Below are 18,364 nucleotides of genomic sequence, written 5' to 3'. Positions count from 1 at the left end.
TGCCTTAGTTATCATACTTTAGTGGTACAAATTGTTGTAACAAATTTGAAATTAATCAAATTACCGTATACAATCTATCTTGGGGCTTAGGGCTCCTGGGATATGGGGCCCATGGGGCAGTTGCCCATCAACTGAAAAAGTAATTTCTATCATTGCATATAAGTAAAGATTCAGATAATTATAACACAGAATAAACCATGTTGCAAGGTTGTAACTGTTTGGCACACAATTGCATAAAAGCACAAACAAACAAGGATAGTTTAAAACAACTAGAACCCATTTAGGTTTCTTCTAAATGGTTTCGATAAGAAGATATATCCTAAATCAGTTTGCCTAAACAGAAATATTTAAAGGAACTACATTTTTATCAAGATGAATTTAGAGAAAAATTCCATCAACCCTAATAAATTGGGTTTTCATTCCAAGTTGACAGTAAAAGTAACACTAGCACAACTACCAATAATGACTAGAATTACTTATCAACTTAATAAAAACAGATATTACGAGATATTCATTCGTGACAGGTAACATAATAATTAGAATATACTAAATCAGTAAAAACATTGGACCTGGATGGACGAGTGATGGAATCGATGAAGAGGCAGAGGAAGAGCCAACACTGGAAGAACAGGAGGAAGAGACGGGGGAAAGGAGGAGGAGAAGAAGGAGGAGTCTGTTTGTTGACATCGGACGAAAACGAAAATCAGATGAGTGAAGACTAATGATAATAACTCAATTTCTCGCCGTCATCAAGACATATAGCCTTGGCGAAAGCTAAGGTAAAGCACTGGTTGATAAGCCATGCGCTCAAACACAGCTGACTACTGTTTGTTGTCTGTATTTCCAGCATACAGAGCTCTTTGCTAGCGCTAGCCCCACTAGCTATGTTAGCTAACATCATAGCAGGGAAAGTCATCGTTAGCCACAAGCTAATTTAGAGGCTGAAATGCATTGGTGGCACCGTGTCGGCAAGTTGACGCTTAACTTTAAACAACAAGTGTAGCTTTTTGGTATTTTCAGTTGTTGTGAGTGAGTAGGCTTATAGTTGTTGTCTGTTTGTCAGTGACTATCTATCGTTCATTTTGTAAAAGTATATGGTTGTGCAGTGTAGCTAGCTAGGAAGCTAGCTAACTTTGTAACAGTCTGCCGTGTGGTAACTAACAAACTAACGTTAGAACGTCAGTAACAATAGTTTAGGCGAGGTTACTAGCTTATCAGCAGGAGCCATTCAGCGTAAAATAAATAAGATAATTTAGTTTGAAACGTTAATGTTGACACAAGTTGTTACAAAGTAGCCAACATTAGTTGCTAACTGTGTCAGTCATAGGCATGACGGCTAACTGTCCTCAGCGTTAAAGGTGTGCAATGCCTGCAAAGAGGTGGTCTAATAATGACAATATCGGCTCAGGTTATCGTCGCGGTAAGCTGTTCTGACAGAAATAGGTCTAACGTTACAATTGTATTTCGTACAAACAGAAAATAAAGTACGAGTCATAGAACATAAGTGTAATGACTTGAATGTTATGAGCGTTACTTTAATTGCCAGGTCTGTTACTCTGTGTATAATCCTCATTGCATTTAGCGTTAGTTTAGTTTGTCACATGGTCCCAGCAAAAGGTCCACCACACAGAAAATATTACTCAAGAACAATATTTATTCATCTAAAACACGAATGTTTTACTGCAATGAATGTCAAAGATAGTGGAAAAATGAAACATTTCAATACTTCTATTCAATCCTCACATTGTAAATATTAAGTATGTACCTCACAATGTCAAGTGGAACTGTTTTGCTGTTTACCACCAGAAAAAGCTTTCTGTGCAAATACATTTCTCCTAACCCTTTATTGTGTTCAATGAAAGCCTCATAAGGTCATTGATCTGAGCAGGAGAAGAAGAGGCTAACATGGCAGCCAAAGCAGGAGACAACCCTGACAGCCTCATGACTCTGGCAACCATCTTCTGCCTGAGGAACCTGAGGAAGACCATGTGCTACCAGGGATTCAGGAGCAAGCTTAGTCTGCGCTCGGACATCTTCCTTCCCAGCGAAATCTGCGACAAGCTGGTCAACACGTACGTAACCGAGTCCATTACCCAATTTCTGAAATTTCCATCTGTCAAATTCCCCATGTTTGTCAAAATATTACAGTTGTTTATATGTTGTTTCCTTTTTTTGTTTAAACAGATACATGGAGTTGGTCCACACAGACAGTACCTTTGAACCAGAGGAGAGCTTCTTCCAACTATTTTCAGACCCTCGAAGCACCAGACTGACCAGGGTACAGCTGAGAGAAGACTTTGTACGTGACAGAGATCTGGAGGCCATTAAAAAACAGGTGGGACGTGAAAAGTTAGACAAGGACTAGTTTTCAGAAGAAGCCGATTCCAGCTTTAATTTTCCAGTTCCCATCTGTAGAACATTTCAATGAGAAAACTGAGACAATGAAAGTATCGTCATTCACTATAATTCAGTCAATTATAAATGTTTATTTTGATTCTGGAAAGTCACAGCACATTCAGTTTTGATCTACCTCGCTTACTGTCGATCTGTATGAACTAGTGCTGGGCAAGTTAACGCGTTATTATCGTGTTAACGCATTCATTAATTAACGTCGACAATTCTTTTTTTATTTAAACTGCGTTAACGCAGTTTAAAAAATATATATTATTTTGAAAGTCCGTTGCGCACTGGCTCTGAATACACAGACAGACAGACCGTGGGTCACAGGAGGAGCGGGATGTTGATCAGGATTGGCTTGGGATGGGCGTCATCACGCGTCTCAACCAATGAGAGCATTTGGGGTCGGCGCTGCGGCGTGATAGCCTATCAGCGTTGAGATGCTCCTCCTGTCATCGCTGATGTCCTGACATTGAATCAGGAAACAAATACTGTAGCCATCTGTGTTCACCCAGGATCTACGACACCTCATATTAGTGGAGACCGGTCCAAACTATGTGTATACATGTTTGTGTGTAAACCATATGGTACAAACAATGAATAGATGACGTTATGTTGAGTGTTGATGGAGCTGCTACAATGTTAGCTTAGCCTAGCACCGATAGATCCAGACTCCGTTGAGAAAACAAGTATTTTAAAAGTTATTTGCTTGTCGTCTTGCGGAGAGAACTAACTAAACATGAATTCAGACTTTTTAATCTGCATCATTACGTAGATATTTCGGAGTCCCTTTTTGTCTGTTTATTACAGTTAAATGACAGCAAAATGAGTTTTGGCTGAAAAGACAAGTCTGATGCTGCGTTCACACCGGTCGCGTTGATTTTTTGATGCACTGCAAAATCGCGTACAATGCGCTGCCGGTCGTGTTCACACCAAACGCCGCAAAATCGCGTAGCGCCGGAGAGGGGGCGTGGTTTATCGACTGGAAGCCGTTCACCTGGTCGTCATTTCTTTCCGCTTTCAACCGTGAAAGGAATAAGGACAACTGCTGCTTTGTACGTGTTGTGGAAGTCCCTCAAACGTCGGAATGCCAAACGCCGTCATGTCTGTTCATAATATTGTTCAGAGGAGCTCCGTGGATTGTATCGAGCTGTATTCACTGTCTAGCAAGCCACCGGTCGCTGTTTACTACAGCTGTAGGAACACAACATAAACTGATTTGGCTGTAATTCAACGGAAAATAAACCGACAAAAAGGGACTCTGAAATAACTACATAATGATGCCGATTTGTAGGTTACTGGTCTTCTCAATGGAACTCTGATGGATCGGTGCTAGGCTATGCTAACATCGTAGCAGCTCCACCAGCACTCAATATCGTCACGTAGACGTAAATACGGCAGCGTCTATTCATTGTTTGTACCGTATGGTTTACACACACACACATGTATACACATAGTTTGGTCCGGTCTCTGTTGATATGAGGTATCGTAGAGCTCTGGGTGAACACAGACGGCTACAGGATTTATTTCCTGATTCAACAACGGCAGGAAGTCAGTGATGACAGGGGGATCAACTCAACGCAGCATAACACAGAAAACAGTGGGGAAAGTTGCATCCAAATAAGGGCATTTCCAATTATACTTTTGGTATAGTTAAGTCATTTTCCTTATTTACATTTTTAATAACCAAAACCTCAGAATAAAAATAGGTTCAAAAGAAGATCTTCAGGATCATGTCCTTGTTGCAAGTGCTCAAAGTGTTCGACCAAATGTCATTGAAATCTATTATTTAAAGTTACTGTGAGGAACTTTTGATTCATTATGAAACCGTCTCAGTTTAGTGCTGATCTATTCAGTGATTTTCAACCGCTGTGCCGTGAGAGATCGTCAGGTGTGCCGTGACAAAATGTCCAATTTCACTTAATGAGTCCAAAAAAATATTATTTATTTGCTGCAAATACTTTGCCATTGTTGAGCGTCTGAGCTGCAATATCGTGGCTGGCTAAGTAATAAATACTCTTCCATGCCAGTGGGTGGCAGTAGGTAGTGCAGTAAGGATGTGTTCATTTAAGACTGTAGAATGAAATGATGTGCGGGAGACGAACAGCGATGGAGAAATATTTGAAAAGGAAAAATGCAGACTCTGAACTGGGCCCTGGACGACATAACCCAGATGAAAAGCCTCGTGAGGATCAACACATTTAGAGACTTGTCATTAAATTGTCAGCATATATCCGGCCCTCGGTACAACGGCCCGCCAGAAAATATCATGTTTATCATAACCGGCCCGCCACATCACAGAGCTCCGGGACAAAAAGTGGCGATGTGAGCTGACTTTATGTGCAACATAACGAAGCATCTCACTGCGCTAAACCTCCAGCTTCAGGGACGGACGTGTGATCACAGACATGTGTGATCACAGACATGTGTGATCACAGACATGTGTCCACCGCTGTTTTCCCGACTGCGCATGTTGCTGATAAACTGGGCTCCCTTGGCACAGAGTTCACTCGGCGATTTGCCGACTTTGCAGCTCAGAAATTAAAATTTCAACTGCTCAGCAATCCGTTTACAGTTGATGTGGAAAGAGCACCTGTGGAGCTGATAGACCTCCAGTGTAATGACACTCAAGGCAAAGTATGACTCTGAGGGCGCTGCACAGTTTCCAAGCTTCACCCCGAAATGATGCCTTAACTCCGCCTCCATGCTGCTCAAACGCTCTGCATGTTTGGAAGCACACACCTGTGTGAGCAGCTTTTCTCTGTGATGAAGATGAACACAAACCCACACAGGAGTCTCACTGATGCACCTTCACTCAATCGTGAGGATTTCCACAGAACCTAACCCCAGATATTTATGAACTGGCAGCCAAGAAAAGATGCCAAACATCTGGCTCTGGCACATATGCATAAAATAATGTAGCCTGCCTAAACATGTATTCTTTTTGCACTTTGTCCAATATCCCTTCTATCCTGTTTATTAAATGGTGACTCTATTTGGCCCTCAACGTAGTCCCAATTTTTAGTTTTGGCCCTCTCTGGGATTGACTTTGACACCCCTGACATATATACTGTATTATGCTAAAAGGAGTCATTTTGTAATGTTTTTGGTTGTTTGTGTGCCGCAGGATCTTTTTAATGTAAATAATGTGCCGCAGCTCAGAAAAGGTTGAAAAACACTGTTCTATATGACCTTCATCAGTAAACAAGACCTTTAGAGAGAAGATGGTCTATTTCTATAGAGTTATTCTTCATGCTCGTCATCGGATCCACCGATTCAGATTCTGATGAAATCATGGAGAAACTCCTTCAGCTCAAACTCCAGTAGGGCCTCCAGCAGAGACCGGTCCACCGTGGACGGACCCAGATCCTCCAGCAGAGACAGGTCCACCGTGGACGGACCCAGATCCTCCAGCAGAGACCGGTCCACTGTGGACGGACCCAGATCCTCCAGCAGAGACCGGTCCACCGTGGACGGACCCAGATCCTCCAGCAGGCCGTGGACCGGGCCTGTGTGTGTCAAGCTGTTATCCTCTCAGACCGAATTAAAGAGCAGGCGAGAAAACAGGCAACAATATGTATTTCAATTCAGAATCGATCATCTCTTTCAATCAGCCTTGAAAGAGACCTCAAATCGAAGTATTTAGAACGAATAATGACCAATACTGATGGCAGATCAATCGGAGCTGGGGACTGAGGCTCAGTGGTAGTTCCACTAGTACATGTCCATGTATCCTTGGGCAAGATACTGAACCCCAAATAGCTACCACAGGCTGTTCTTGTGGTGAATGATTCGATAACTGATGGGCAGGTGGCACCTTGCATGGTAGCTCCTGTCATCAGTGTGTGAATGGGTGAATGATGACATGGTGTTAAAGAGCTTTGAGTGGTCGGAAGACTAGGAAAAAGAAATACAAGTACAGTTTATTTACCATTTACCCCTAATTGCAGCATAATTCATTTTCTAAATGATTCACTGATTCAGTAATTATTGACTTTGTTTGTCTTGCCAGGACCTGATTGAGCTCCACCTCACCTACTGCAATAGTCTGTCGTCCCGCAGCTTGAAAACACTGACCAGCTTCCGTGAGACCATGGTGTCTCTTTGTCTCTTCGGCTGCAGCCACATCTTCTACAGGAAGGGCAGCGCCCCGCTCGCTTGCAATGAAGACACCGAGGACGAGGAGAGCCCTGCTTCTAGGCAAGCACTAGAGACGGACTTTCACTTCGCGGGCTTCAACCGCCTCAGGTTGCTCAACTTAGGTGGCCTGCCTGATGAGGTGGATGCTGAGAACCTGCTCAAACCCCTGAAGTCTCTCACCTCACTCGATCTGTCTAATGTACAATTGCTGGGGACAGCTTTTCTCAGCCAGTGGAAAGATAGACTGGCCTCTCTTGTTCTCTACAATGTGGACCTGTCAGAGGAGTTGGTCAGTACAGTGGTGGAGATCACTAATCTCAGGTAAGGAGGGAGGGAGGGGGCTTTTATGTAAAAGTTGTCATTATGCTCTTACCACACCCTGGTATTGCAGTCTTTGAATATTTTGCCAGTGCCTGTTTGAAATAGATAAGTGATAAAACACAACACACATTTGACTGGTGAGCAGGTGGCCGCGAGGCACCTGATCGTCAGGTCTGTCAGCCCTCGGAACAGGCCGCGGGGCAACAACTCGTGGGTGGCAGAGGCGAGGCAGATCACAGAAAAATAATAAAGACTAAAGTATGGCAAAGATATGCATTTTTAATACGTCAAACACAAACGTAATCAGGGAGAAAATACGTTTGTGGTCAAACGTAATTGAGAATGCATTTTAGTTTTGGGGGAACGTAATTTTTAGGAGACGGGACTGCACCGCCATTACATTTTTTCTCTCGCGCACCCCCTAGAGGCAGCTCGCGCACCCCCAGGGGTGCGCGCACCACACTTTGGGAATCCCTGCGCTAATCTCATGTCCTCATGTTGCACTTATTAGTTGATAACATTTTAATCGAGGAAACGGCTGTTTCACGTCAGGATGCCAGACCAATCAGTCGACTCACACTGGGTGGAGTGAGCGGAGTCAAAGGTCTGGATCCAGGCAATTACAAACTGTGTGTATGTGTGACATACCCGGAAACAAAGCTGTGTTACACTTTTGAACTATGCCCACAATTCTGAAAAATTGCTTTGGGATGCAGCCAAAGACTCCAGACTGCTAAACTCTAAGAAAGATTCAATTGTCTTCACTCAAAGCGAAAGTCTAAATCAACCAGGACTAAAATCTTAAGGATTGCCACTTTAAGTTCTGTGTAGCAGTAGCTTCATCCCAATCAGCCTACTTAAATCATCTATAGACTGGAGTTGTAGAGTTGAACATACAAGAGGTCTTACTGAGGATCTGCAGTCCGTTTTAAGTTCTTAACCGTCAACTTGCGCTATCCTTCTTTACTAAAAGACCACACCAAGGTTTTGCAGTGGAAACATGTCAGGAAAGCTGCACAGCTTGTCATGAATATGTGTTCTATGGCAGTCGTGTTTAGAGGAGCAAAATATGGGAGGAGGGAACGGAAATTCATACAGCCCAGCATTAGAGCTTATTTAATTGCTCTTTATGCTAATCAGATGAACTGCAGCTGGGTTGGTTTTATGATATATTTTATACCTGCTAAATAGAAAACAGGCTTAATTCTTACTCTGGAGATGTGTTGGTGGAAGCGGTTTCATATGTTTGACCGATCCAGCAAAGCACTTTTGCTGGAGGATACTGGTCTCCACCAATCACACAAAGGGCATCTGTGGCTCAGTGTTCGAGCGGCTGTCCTTCAATCAGAGGATCGCTGGTTAGCTCTGCTGCATGGCAGCCCCTGTCATCAGTGTATGAATGGGTGAATAATGTAGTATTATTGAGTGGTCGGAAGACTAGAATGTCACTATACAAGTACAGTCCATTTACAAACATGCATATTTTGCTCAAGGTAGATTTTAGGACCCAGCGCATTAAATCCCATCCTACAAATCATCGTATTAATGGTGTGGACTATTTTGTGAAGAATCAGATACATGTGGCTGAAAAAAAAATAGGCCTATAAATGATGAGGTTTGAGTCACTTTACAGCAGCTGTAATCGATATGTGTGAATTTCATCACCACGTTGTCATTTCATACTATGAAATGACAACGTGGTGATGAACCTAAACAGAATTATCAGCTAAATCTGCAGCTGCCCTCTGGAGCTTGAAAGTGAGTTTCAGCTCATGTTTACAACGTGACTGTTTGAGTTCTCTCTCTCTGCTAGTGTCAGCAGCAACTGCTTTCCTCAAACAGACACAGACGAGCTGGTGAACATAATGGATCAACTTTGTCAGGTTATTTATTTCAGTGGTGTACAAGGGGAAGGCCGTGTACATGCATTATCTAATGTATCCTTTAATGATGGACTAATGCATGGAGATATATCTTTCCATCCTTTTTCATTTTTATTGATATACAACTTTGAATTAAAGTATTAAAGCAGAGGTTTGGATGTTTTCAGGTTTCTCCTAATATATTTGCTCCCATTGAAATGTCAGTGTGCATAACTTTTATAACTGACAAAACTGAATTTATCATTCATTTGAATGTCCAAATGCATGTGTTGTTCCCTTTACATGGCCACCAATCATTATAGAAGAATGTGTCACTGTCACTGATAAGACTGCGTTCTTCAGGCATCTTGACGTCTCGCGGGAGAGCAGGCGGACCTCTAAGTTTAAGATGACCAGGAAAATCCTGACGGCCATTGTACAGCGTCTGGTCAACCTGGTGTCACTGGACGTCTCTGGTCACATTATGCTAGACAACTGCACAGTTCCGCACTTTGAAGAAGCTATGGGTCGGCCAAGGTGGGTGACCAACTCTAGAGTGTACGTTGGATATTGAGAGAAATGTTGTCTCTCAGATGAACAATGAGCTTCTGAACAAGCCACTTCTTTCTCTCTTTCAGCATCGAGCCTTGCAAGAGCAGCATTTATCCTTTCCAGGACCTCAAGAGGCCGCTGCAGTTTCTGGGCTTGTACGACACCACCCTCTGTAATGTGACACACATCCCTGCTTATAAGGTACTGGTCATCTGATGCGCTGCACATTACAGTGTAAGGCTGATGATGGTTATTCTGGGCATCACATCTAATGGACAGACATTCCATTGTGACAAACGAGTTACAGCATTTTGTGATTGATGGAAAATGAATTCTTTAAAATAGGTACAGTGTAGATATTAATAATGCTTTTGCTTTGTGGTTTACATCTGTGTGTTCTCTGCCTTTTTCAGGTGACTGGATCAAAGAATGAAGACCAGGTCCTAAATGCCATTGAGGGTTACACAGAGTTTCGCCCTGAGCTGGCACACAGAGCCATCAATCAGCTGTTTGACATCGCCAGGATACAGCACTGCAGCCAACTGCTCCGAGCTTTGCAGGTATGATGAGTTTAATTTGGGTCGTTCTTTAAATGTTTCTGCATGTTATGCCTGTGCCACTCTCTCTTACCTCTCTTTTACCCTTTCTGTCCTTTCAGCTTGTCATAGCAGCATTAAAGTGCCATAAATATGATAAGAGCATCCAGGTGACGGGCAGCGCTGCTCTGTTCTACCTCACCAACACAGAGTACCGCAGTGACCAGAGTGTGCGGTTGCGCAGAGAGGTCATTCAGGTGGTCCTGAATGGAATGGAGCAGTACCAGGAGGTCACCGTAAGTCTGCTCTGTGGCCTCATCCCCACCTCTGAGGAACTGGGCTCAACTTCACCTTTATTTGTGAAGTATTATACTTTCATTTTAAAAGGGACATTTTTTCTCAAAGCAGTTCCATACTCATGCAGTTGTCTGACGGTATCAATCTATCAATCAATCAATCAATCAATTCGACTTTATTTGTAAAGCACCATAACCTTCTGATCAGTGGAGGGCCGCTCTATCGCCACAGCAGCCCAAGAACTTGACACAAGCCATGTGACAATGATCTACATCCATTTAATCACCCTGCTACACAATGGCACTAGTGCCTCATTATGTTAATAAAGAACAATACCGTGGCTATAAAAAGAAAGACTTCAAATGCTGTTAAACCTAAGTCCTCTTTTATGCTGACCAAAATGTGTAACACCGAGTATCGGCAACAGTCTTGCTCATATTTGTACTCTATTTGTGTGGCAATATCTAACATTTCAAGAAGTTTGGACTGGAGCACCTTTATGCTTTTGTATCTGCTCCAGAATCCAAACGATATCCAGCCCAAGTGTCTGGACGGGCACAGCTGCTGTGGACTGAATACTTTTGTAGAAAAAAAACATATTTACATGAGGAAGAAGTGATAACAAAGTTAAATTCTTAAAAACAAAATCAAAGAAATATGAATTAGTTGGTGTGCTTGATGATAGTTTTCACTATCTGCAGCTTCATTAAATCACATCAACTGTGATCCACAGCATGTTGCTCATCAGACGGTTGTCAGTCGTAAACCCTCCTGTGTCCCCCACTGTGTCCCCATCCCTGCCCCACACCAGGTCCAGAGGAACTGCTGCTTGACTCTGTGTAACTTCAGTATTCCAGAGGAGCTGGAGTTCCAGTACAGTCGGGTCAACCAGCTGCTGCTGAAAATCCTGGAGCCAGCCAGGCAGGATGAGTCCATCCAGAGAATTGCTGTGCACCTCTGCAATGCTTTGGTCTGTCAGGTGGACAACCATCACAAGGAGGCTGTGGGGAAAATGGGATTTGTCAAGGTAACATCAAGATGAGCTTCATACAGATAACGTTCCCATATTCCTTACTTTTGAAAAAACATGACATGTTCTCCTTAATTAAATTTGACTTTGTAATTCCCAGTGGGGAAATTCATTCTCTGTATTTGAGCCATTCTACTGTAACTATTTAGGAGCAGTGGGCAGCCACAGTCAAATATTTCTAAATCATTGCACAGTCTTTGGGTCCTTTAAGGCAGAGGTCCTCAACCTTTGAGGTCCTCACGGACCGGTTTCATGGAAGACAATATTTTCACGGACCGGCCTTGAAGGTGTGGCGGAAAAACACGCCGAAATCAAATGATACGATCGGCATGAAAACAAATATAAAAAATACAACTCACAATAAGGCTGAATCAGTGGAGCCCTGAGCTTGTTTCTCTGCAACGAGACAGTCCATCTGGGGTAACGGGAGACAATGACACCAGCAGTCTGTTCCTCATGTCCAGTCTACTCTGTCATTTAGTTTAGATTGCCGTCACTGCAGAACATCCTGTTTCACTGAGAGGATCTGTGAAATGGAAGCAGGTTTCAGTGCTTTAGTGGTGATCTCAGGATATTCAGCCTTGATTTGAATCCAAACACCAGCAGAGTTGTTGTCTCAAACATACTTTTAAGGCCACCGTCATTTACAACCTCCAGCAGCTGGTCTTCCTCTGTCGACACATGTTCTGCAGAGCGGGTTTAGCGTGTCAGAATTCCTGCTGATATTTAATCAGATTCCTGATGTCTGTTAGATGAAGCTTTCTTGTAGCTCTTCTTCTGTCTCCTTAGTGGCCTTCCCTCTTTGCAAAGAAGCTCTCCAAAAGTGTTTTACTCATTTTCACTAGTTTGTGGGCTTAATTTTTGAGGTAACGTATCACATGACCGAGACAAGCGTCTTGACATGTCAAGAGACACAGGCGGAGGAAATTAGGAGAGAATCCGGGCATTTTTCAAAATAAAACTTCTTTCAGACTCTGATAATCAATAAAACGGAAATAATATAATATTTATTCTTTCTGTGCGGCCCGGTACCAAATGACCCACGGACCGTGTGTGTGTGTGTGTGTGTGTGTGTAAAAATATGCAAAATAATCCCTCAGCTCACTGTGTTGGTCTCCCATACCAGTTATGATGCTATGACTGCTGTAATATATGGTTGTACTGCTGTTCAGTTGTACAGACTTTTCTCCAACAAGTCTAGATTTATGTGCATTGTCTTCAAACATGATCTGTATTTCATATCTTTCTTTCTAATGAAGACAAGATCAAAACAACCACATACTTCTCTCCATTGCACCAAATGTATTGTAATAGGCCTTCATATTGTTCTTCGATGTTCTATCACCGTCTTGGTTGTGACACTCTTGTAGTGTAGCAGTTGTTTTGCCGTAGTGCTACTGTTGCTGTGAAAGCATTCTGATGGCTGTCAGCTGATAAAAGATGTTTTGTTTCCTTTTTCACAGACTATGTTGAATTTAATTCAGAAGAAGTTACAGGACAGAATGGTAAGTCTCTCTAACTCCTCCTGGATCTTTTGATTTCAAATTGTACGGCCTTAGTCTTGCAATAGACTGTTATATCTAATAACCATGCTGCATTACATATGTTTGTCGACCTGTTGCAGTCAAATGTAGGATTCCTTCCTTGAAGTGTGTGTGTTCTATTTCATCCTTACTGACCGCCAGAGGCAGTGCTCCACACTGGATATCTTCCGTCTCGCGCATGCGCAGGTCGAATATTTATATCAACAAAGTCACGTGTGACCTCGGATGACCCCGTCGTCTATAAGTTCCGGTGTCATCCTGAGTTCAGTCCTTTTTCATCTTCTCGCTACGCAGGTTAGCTACCATGGTAGCATAAACAAGGATGTGTCTACGATCAAGACATATTAGAGCTCGTCGCTGTAGCCTTGTGACCACCGGTCGGAGTTGCGGTTCTCTCGCCCTCCAAAGGCTGCGACGAGCTGTCCCTCTTCGGAGGGAACGGTGTGTTCGCCGTTCGGACATCGGGCCCCGGACTGGTGGACGCCCCTATCATCGGTCGTCACCAGTCTGATAAGGGCCACCTAAGTCGTGATGACAGCAATCGGTAAGATCGATTAACATTGTTTTCTATAACCGTTTGTTTCCACGGTTGGCAGAGCGCTTCCGCTCTAGTTAATCGAGTGGCGCGCTAACGAGAGCGTAGAATTACGATGTCGGCCCGCCCTTCACAGTGTTACGGCTATCACAGTTAGCAGAGTGTTCCTGCTCAGGCAAACTTGGTGAGACACGAGTTCGACTAGATCGGCATTGGCGTTGTGTCCATTGAGATTTAATCTTTACATCTGACGTAATTCGCAGTTAGCAGTGTCTTCACTCAGGCTAACTTGGTGAGATGCTAGCTGGCCCGCTCAGGTTAACTCAGTGGGAAGCTAGCGAAACAAAGCTGATACTGGGGCTATGTCCATCAACTTTGTAGCCTCACGGCTGTCACAGTTAACAGAGCGTCCCCGCTCAGGTTAACTCAGTGGGAAACTAGCTAAACAAAGCTGATACTGGGGCTACAATACATTTGGTGCAATGGAGAGAAGTATGTGGCCATCAACTTTGTAGCATTACAACTATCACAGTTAGCAGAGTGTGCTCGCTCAGGCTAACTCGGTGAATGCTAGTTATACTAAATCAACATTGATGTTGTGCCCATTGATGCTTTTACGCATTACGGCTGTCGCAGCTGGCAGTGGCCTCACTCAGGCTAACCTGGTGGGACACTAACTAGACTAAGTTAATGCTGGATTGTGTCCATTGATTGCTGTAAACATTACACCATATCAGTTAGCAGAGCGTTTGCTCCGGCTAACTAGACTAAGCTCATGCTCGGATTGTGTCCATTGATTGTTGTAAACATTATGGCCATATCAGTAGCGGATATCAGTTAGCAGAGTGCCCTCGCTCAGGCTAACTGGTAGCACACCAAGAGTTACAGCAACTGTCCAAGTGAAGAGTGTCCTCGCTCCCCTCTCACTAAGGACTGTGTTCTTTTTGTCCGTTTTTCACAGTAGCAGAGTGCTCTCGCTCAAGCTAACTGGTGGGACACCAATATCTGCAGCAACTATCCGAGTGAAGAGAGTGTCCTCGCTCCCCTCTCACTATAAGGACTTTGCCTGACCTGTTTCCACAGTGGCAGAGTGCTCTCGCTCAAGCTAACTGGTGGGACACCAATATCTACAGCAACTATCCTAGTGAAGAGTGTCCTCGCTCCCCTCTCACTATAAGGACTTTGCCTGGCCTGTTTCCACAGTGGCAGAGTGCTCTCGCTCAAGCTAACTGGTGGGACACCAACATGTGCAGCAACTATCTTAGCGCTCCCCTCTCACTGTAAGGACTGTTTTCTTTAGGTCTGTTTCCACAGTAGCCAATATCTGCAGCGGCTGTCCAAGTGAAGAGTGTCCGAAGGATCACTCTCCTCTGACTGTTCTCTCAACATTCAGCAGAGCGCTCCCGCTCAGACTGATTTGGAATTCCGCATCAACTAGTGGGACAAGGGTTCCACCAGAATCGTGGCCATGTTAAACTCTCCCGGCTGTAGGACCTGTATAGCTCCTCTTCAGCCTGAGGACGGCCCTGACCTCTTGCCTTAGCCTAGAGCTTCTGAGGCAGGGCCTCTCGGAGAACCCAGGCAGGACCTGCGGCATCACGCTTTGAGCAGTAAGGTCTGCTAGGCCGGCCGAAGTGGAACACCTGATGGGTGAGGTCTACCTCCTCCTGTCAGGGCAGCTGAATCCAGCCCAACCTACCCTGGTCATTTGTATGGCGCTGGCACGCCTGGCATACACAGCAGCTGGAACATCCACCTGTGAGTGCCTTCTTCAGGCACCTTCCCGCCCTCACCACCTTTTCTGTTCCTCCCTCCGAGGAATATCTGAGGGAGTTGCATGCATGCTGGAGACACCAGGGCTCTCTCCCGCCTTACATCAGACCATGCAGGAGGTGGCAAATCTGGCCTTGCACGTATGCCAGCCAGTTAGACGACTATTGCGTCCAGGAGTTTGCATCATAGTCTCCCCTGAGGAGACTCTGAGGCCCGATGCCAGGTGTCGTCGACCCAATGTCGGGTCAAAGATGACTTGCTATCCAGGGCTTATGACACAGCAGCGCTGTGCACCGTATCGACAACTCCCTCTCCCACCTCATGCTTTCCCTCGCAGATTCTCTGCAGCAGGCTACTTCAACGCTTCCGCTCAGTGATGCTTCATTGCAGGCGTTTGCGCTCATGTCGAGGGAACTTGGACGTATGATGTCCACCCTAGTTCAGACTCGCCAGGTTTGGCTGGCGCAGTCACCCCTATCTGAGACATGTAGGAGGACCCTCCGTACTGTCCCAGTGGAACCTGGTGAGCTGTTCGAGTCAGCTGCTATACAGGCGCTTCAGCGGACTGTTAGAGCTAGCCAGACCAGGCAGCAGTTCTCTGCTCTTTGCAGGGACATGCCTGCACCCCCAGACCTAGGGGTCCCACTTTGGCCCCACAAGGCCGTTTTCTCAGCCTCCAGCTTACCCTAGTAGCCGCCACAGGCCTCGGCGTCCTGCTGAGAGGCCGGACCGCTACCTATACAACCCTACCTACGTCCCCGTCCCCCCGGCAGGGGTGCCAGGAGATGTCTCCAGGCCGGCTGTCGGGGTTCTTTCTCCCAGCAGCGGATTTCCAAGGGAGAGTGGTTCACGTCTATCGACGCCTATTCCCATGTTCCCATGGTGCGTCACCACAGCTTTCAGTCCTGGGTGCTTCCATTCGGACTCTCCCATCTCCCCATGGGTGTTCACAGGGTGTGTTACTGCTGTCCTTCCCCCTGCAATCGCAGGGCGCCACAGGACACTGCTTGCCTTCTCTCACGTGGCCAGGTGGGCCTCAAGGTGAACATGGAGAGGAGCTACCTGAGCCCTTCTCAGAGCATAACCTTCATTAGTGTGGCCCTATGAGGGCCTGTCTGTCGCCCCAGCATGTGGACAACAACCCCCACAACCTCTCCCCCTTCCGAGGGGGCAGACGGTTGCCCTACATCCTTTTCTCCGACTATTGGGTAAACTGACAGCTGCCTCAACTGTCGTTCCCTTGGGTTTGCGGATGGCTGAACAGCCTTCACTTGGATGCCAAGTGGCACAGATACAGGGCAATAATATTATCGAAACAGTGCCTATTCACTATCCCCATGGAGGGAGTGCATATCTGGCAAACAGTGTCCCAGGAACCGAGCCCCAGGGGCTCTGTTCCATTCCACCAGGAGATTGTCACAACAGATACCTGCCTCTCAAGGCAGGGTGCAGTGTGACAGAACAGGACAGCCTGGGGGCAGTTGTCTGCTGAAAGACCGTAGGTCCAGGTTCCAGAGCTAGCGCTCCAGCACTTCCTTCCATATTTGAAGGGAGAGCATGTGCTTGTCCGGTGGACAACACCTCTGCTGTGATTTCCCATCAACTATCAAGGGGGCACCAGATCTGCAGAAGTTGCTACGGGGATGACCGTGGCCTTCAGACTTGGGAGGCCCCTCGCCTGACCAGCCTGTGGGCAATGTACCCACCAGGAGAATGAAACCAGGTTGTGGTTTTCCTGTTCCGTCACAAGCCTCCACCGTGAGAGTGGCGGCTGCATCCAGACGTGTCGACCCACTGCCCCCACTGGGTCTCCCTGACAGAGAGGACCAGCCCTCTGGGTCAAGATGCCCTGGCTCACACGTAGCCAGAGGATCTTCTTTATGCCTTTCCACCATTCCCTTTGATTTTGCTACAAGCTTGTCAGAGTTCTTCCCCGACAGGGGGGGATCTCCTGTCGCAACTAGAAGGTCGGATTTGGCATTCCAATCCCTGCCGCCTTCAACTATGGGTCACGGGAGGGCCTGACCGGATGCTGAGTGGCTGCATAGAACCAGTCTGACTGACTATTCTGAATGCCAGTGCGCAGTCTACCTGCCTGCAGTACAAAAAACAGGTGGAAACTGTTCTCCGACTGGTGTGCGGCTCAGAACAAGGTCCCAGTACAGCGCCCCGTGCCTGCTGTACTGAGTTTCTACAGTCCCTCCTGGATAAGGGCCGGTCTCCCCTGCATGGGACCTACCCTTGGTACTGGACACCTTATGCTTGTCTCCTTTTGAACCCCTGGCACAGGCGGAGCCGAGATGGCTATCGGCAAGATGGTTTTCTCCTTGCCGTCAATTCAGCTCAATGTGGGGGCGAGCTGCATGCCCTGTCAGTGGGAAAATCATGTCTGAGGTGGAACTCGGATGGCTTGGGTGTCACTTTGTGGCCTAATACAGTGTTTCTCCCAAGGGTGTTGATACGTTCACATATAAACCGGCCTATCCAGCTGGCAAAGTTGACCCCTCCCCCATCGGGAGAGGAGAGGTCAAGGCTGCTGTGCCCAGTGTGGGCCCTCAGAGCTTATGTGGAAGCCACCGCCTACATACGGCGTCGGAGCAGCTCTTTGTCGGTTATGGTAAGCCTAAGAAGGGCTGTGCTCCTTTTTAAATTTTTTTTTAAAAAAACAGCACCTGTCCCACTGGATAGTGGAGGCCATTGCCTATACATACAAGGCGAGCGGCTGCGCTATGCCATCCGGGGTGAAGGGTCATTACCAAGAGTGTCTCCACACCAAGGGCAGGCCTGAGAGGTGTGCCTGTGGAGGATATATGTGCTGCGGCCTCATGGGCATCACCGAGCACATTCACCAAACACTACAGAGTTAACGTTGCCACGTTCTTTGGCCAATTTTGCCACATTCTTTGGCCAATTTTCTCTGCCGGCGCTATAAGAGGTAGTTACTGTGCTTCCTCGTGACTCTTTTTGTATGAGTCATCCAGTGTGAAGCACTGCCTCTGGCGGTCAGTAAGGATGAAATAGAACGAAAGTTACGAATGTAACTACGGTTCTATGAATCCTGGATGACTGCCAGAGTTCTTGGTCACTCAGAATCCCGTGAACTCGCGAGAAGATTCCATAGGACTGAACTCAGGATGACACCGGAACTTATAGACGACGGGGGTCATCCGAGGTCACACGTGACTTTGTTGATATAAATATTCGACCTGCGCATGCGCGAGACGGAAGATATCCAGTGTGGAGCACTGCCTCTGGCGGTCATCCAGGATTCACAGAACCGTAGTTACATTCGTAACTTTCGTTTGTTTCCCCTCAGTGCGACCAGGTGATGGAGTTTTCCTGGAGCGCTCTGTGGAACATCACTGATGAGACGCCCG

General features: G+C 46.0%; 1 protein-coding gene across 2 annotated transcripts in view; it reads left to right on the top strand.

Annotated features, from left to right (window-relative positions):
* Positions 1-678: 678 nt before the first annotated feature.
* zer1 (zyg-11 related, cell cycle regulator) overlaps positions 679-18,364 on the top strand; it is a 23,930-nt gene continuing 6,244 nt past the window's right edge. Inside the window, exons 1-11 of one of the 2 annotated variants that reach the window (XM_079288942.1) lie at positions 679-779; positions 1,863-2,072; positions 2,185-2,335; positions 6,410-6,858; positions 9,084-9,257; positions 9,359-9,473; positions 9,686-9,832; positions 9,931-10,104; positions 10,917-11,132; positions 12,599-12,640; positions 18,304-18,364. The exon at positions 18,304-18,364 is cut by the window's right edge and continues 59 nt beyond it. In XM_079288942.1, the coding sequence (XP_079145068.1) occupies positions 1,906-2,072; positions 2,185-2,335; positions 6,410-6,858; positions 9,084-9,257; positions 9,359-9,473; positions 9,686-9,832; positions 9,931-10,104; positions 10,917-11,132; positions 12,599-12,640; positions 18,304-18,364 (1,696 nt within the window). In that variant the 5' untranslated portion in view covers positions 679-779; positions 1,863-1,905. The remainder of the gene's footprint in view (positions 780-1,862; positions 2,073-2,184; positions 2,336-6,409; positions 6,859-9,083; positions 9,258-9,358; positions 9,474-9,685; positions 9,833-9,930; positions 10,105-10,916; positions 11,133-12,598; positions 12,641-18,303) is intronic. The other variant, XM_079288943.1, reaches the window with a different exon arrangement.

The sequence above is a fragment of the Melanostigma gelatinosum genome (genome assembly GCF_949748355.1).
Source record: "Melanostigma gelatinosum genome assembly, chromosome: 18".
In the NCBI taxonomy this organism is placed as follows: Eukaryota; Metazoa; Chordata; class Actinopteri; order Perciformes; family Zoarcidae; genus Melanostigma; species Melanostigma gelatinosum.
This window is presented reverse-complemented; position numbering and strand designations above follow the sequence as displayed.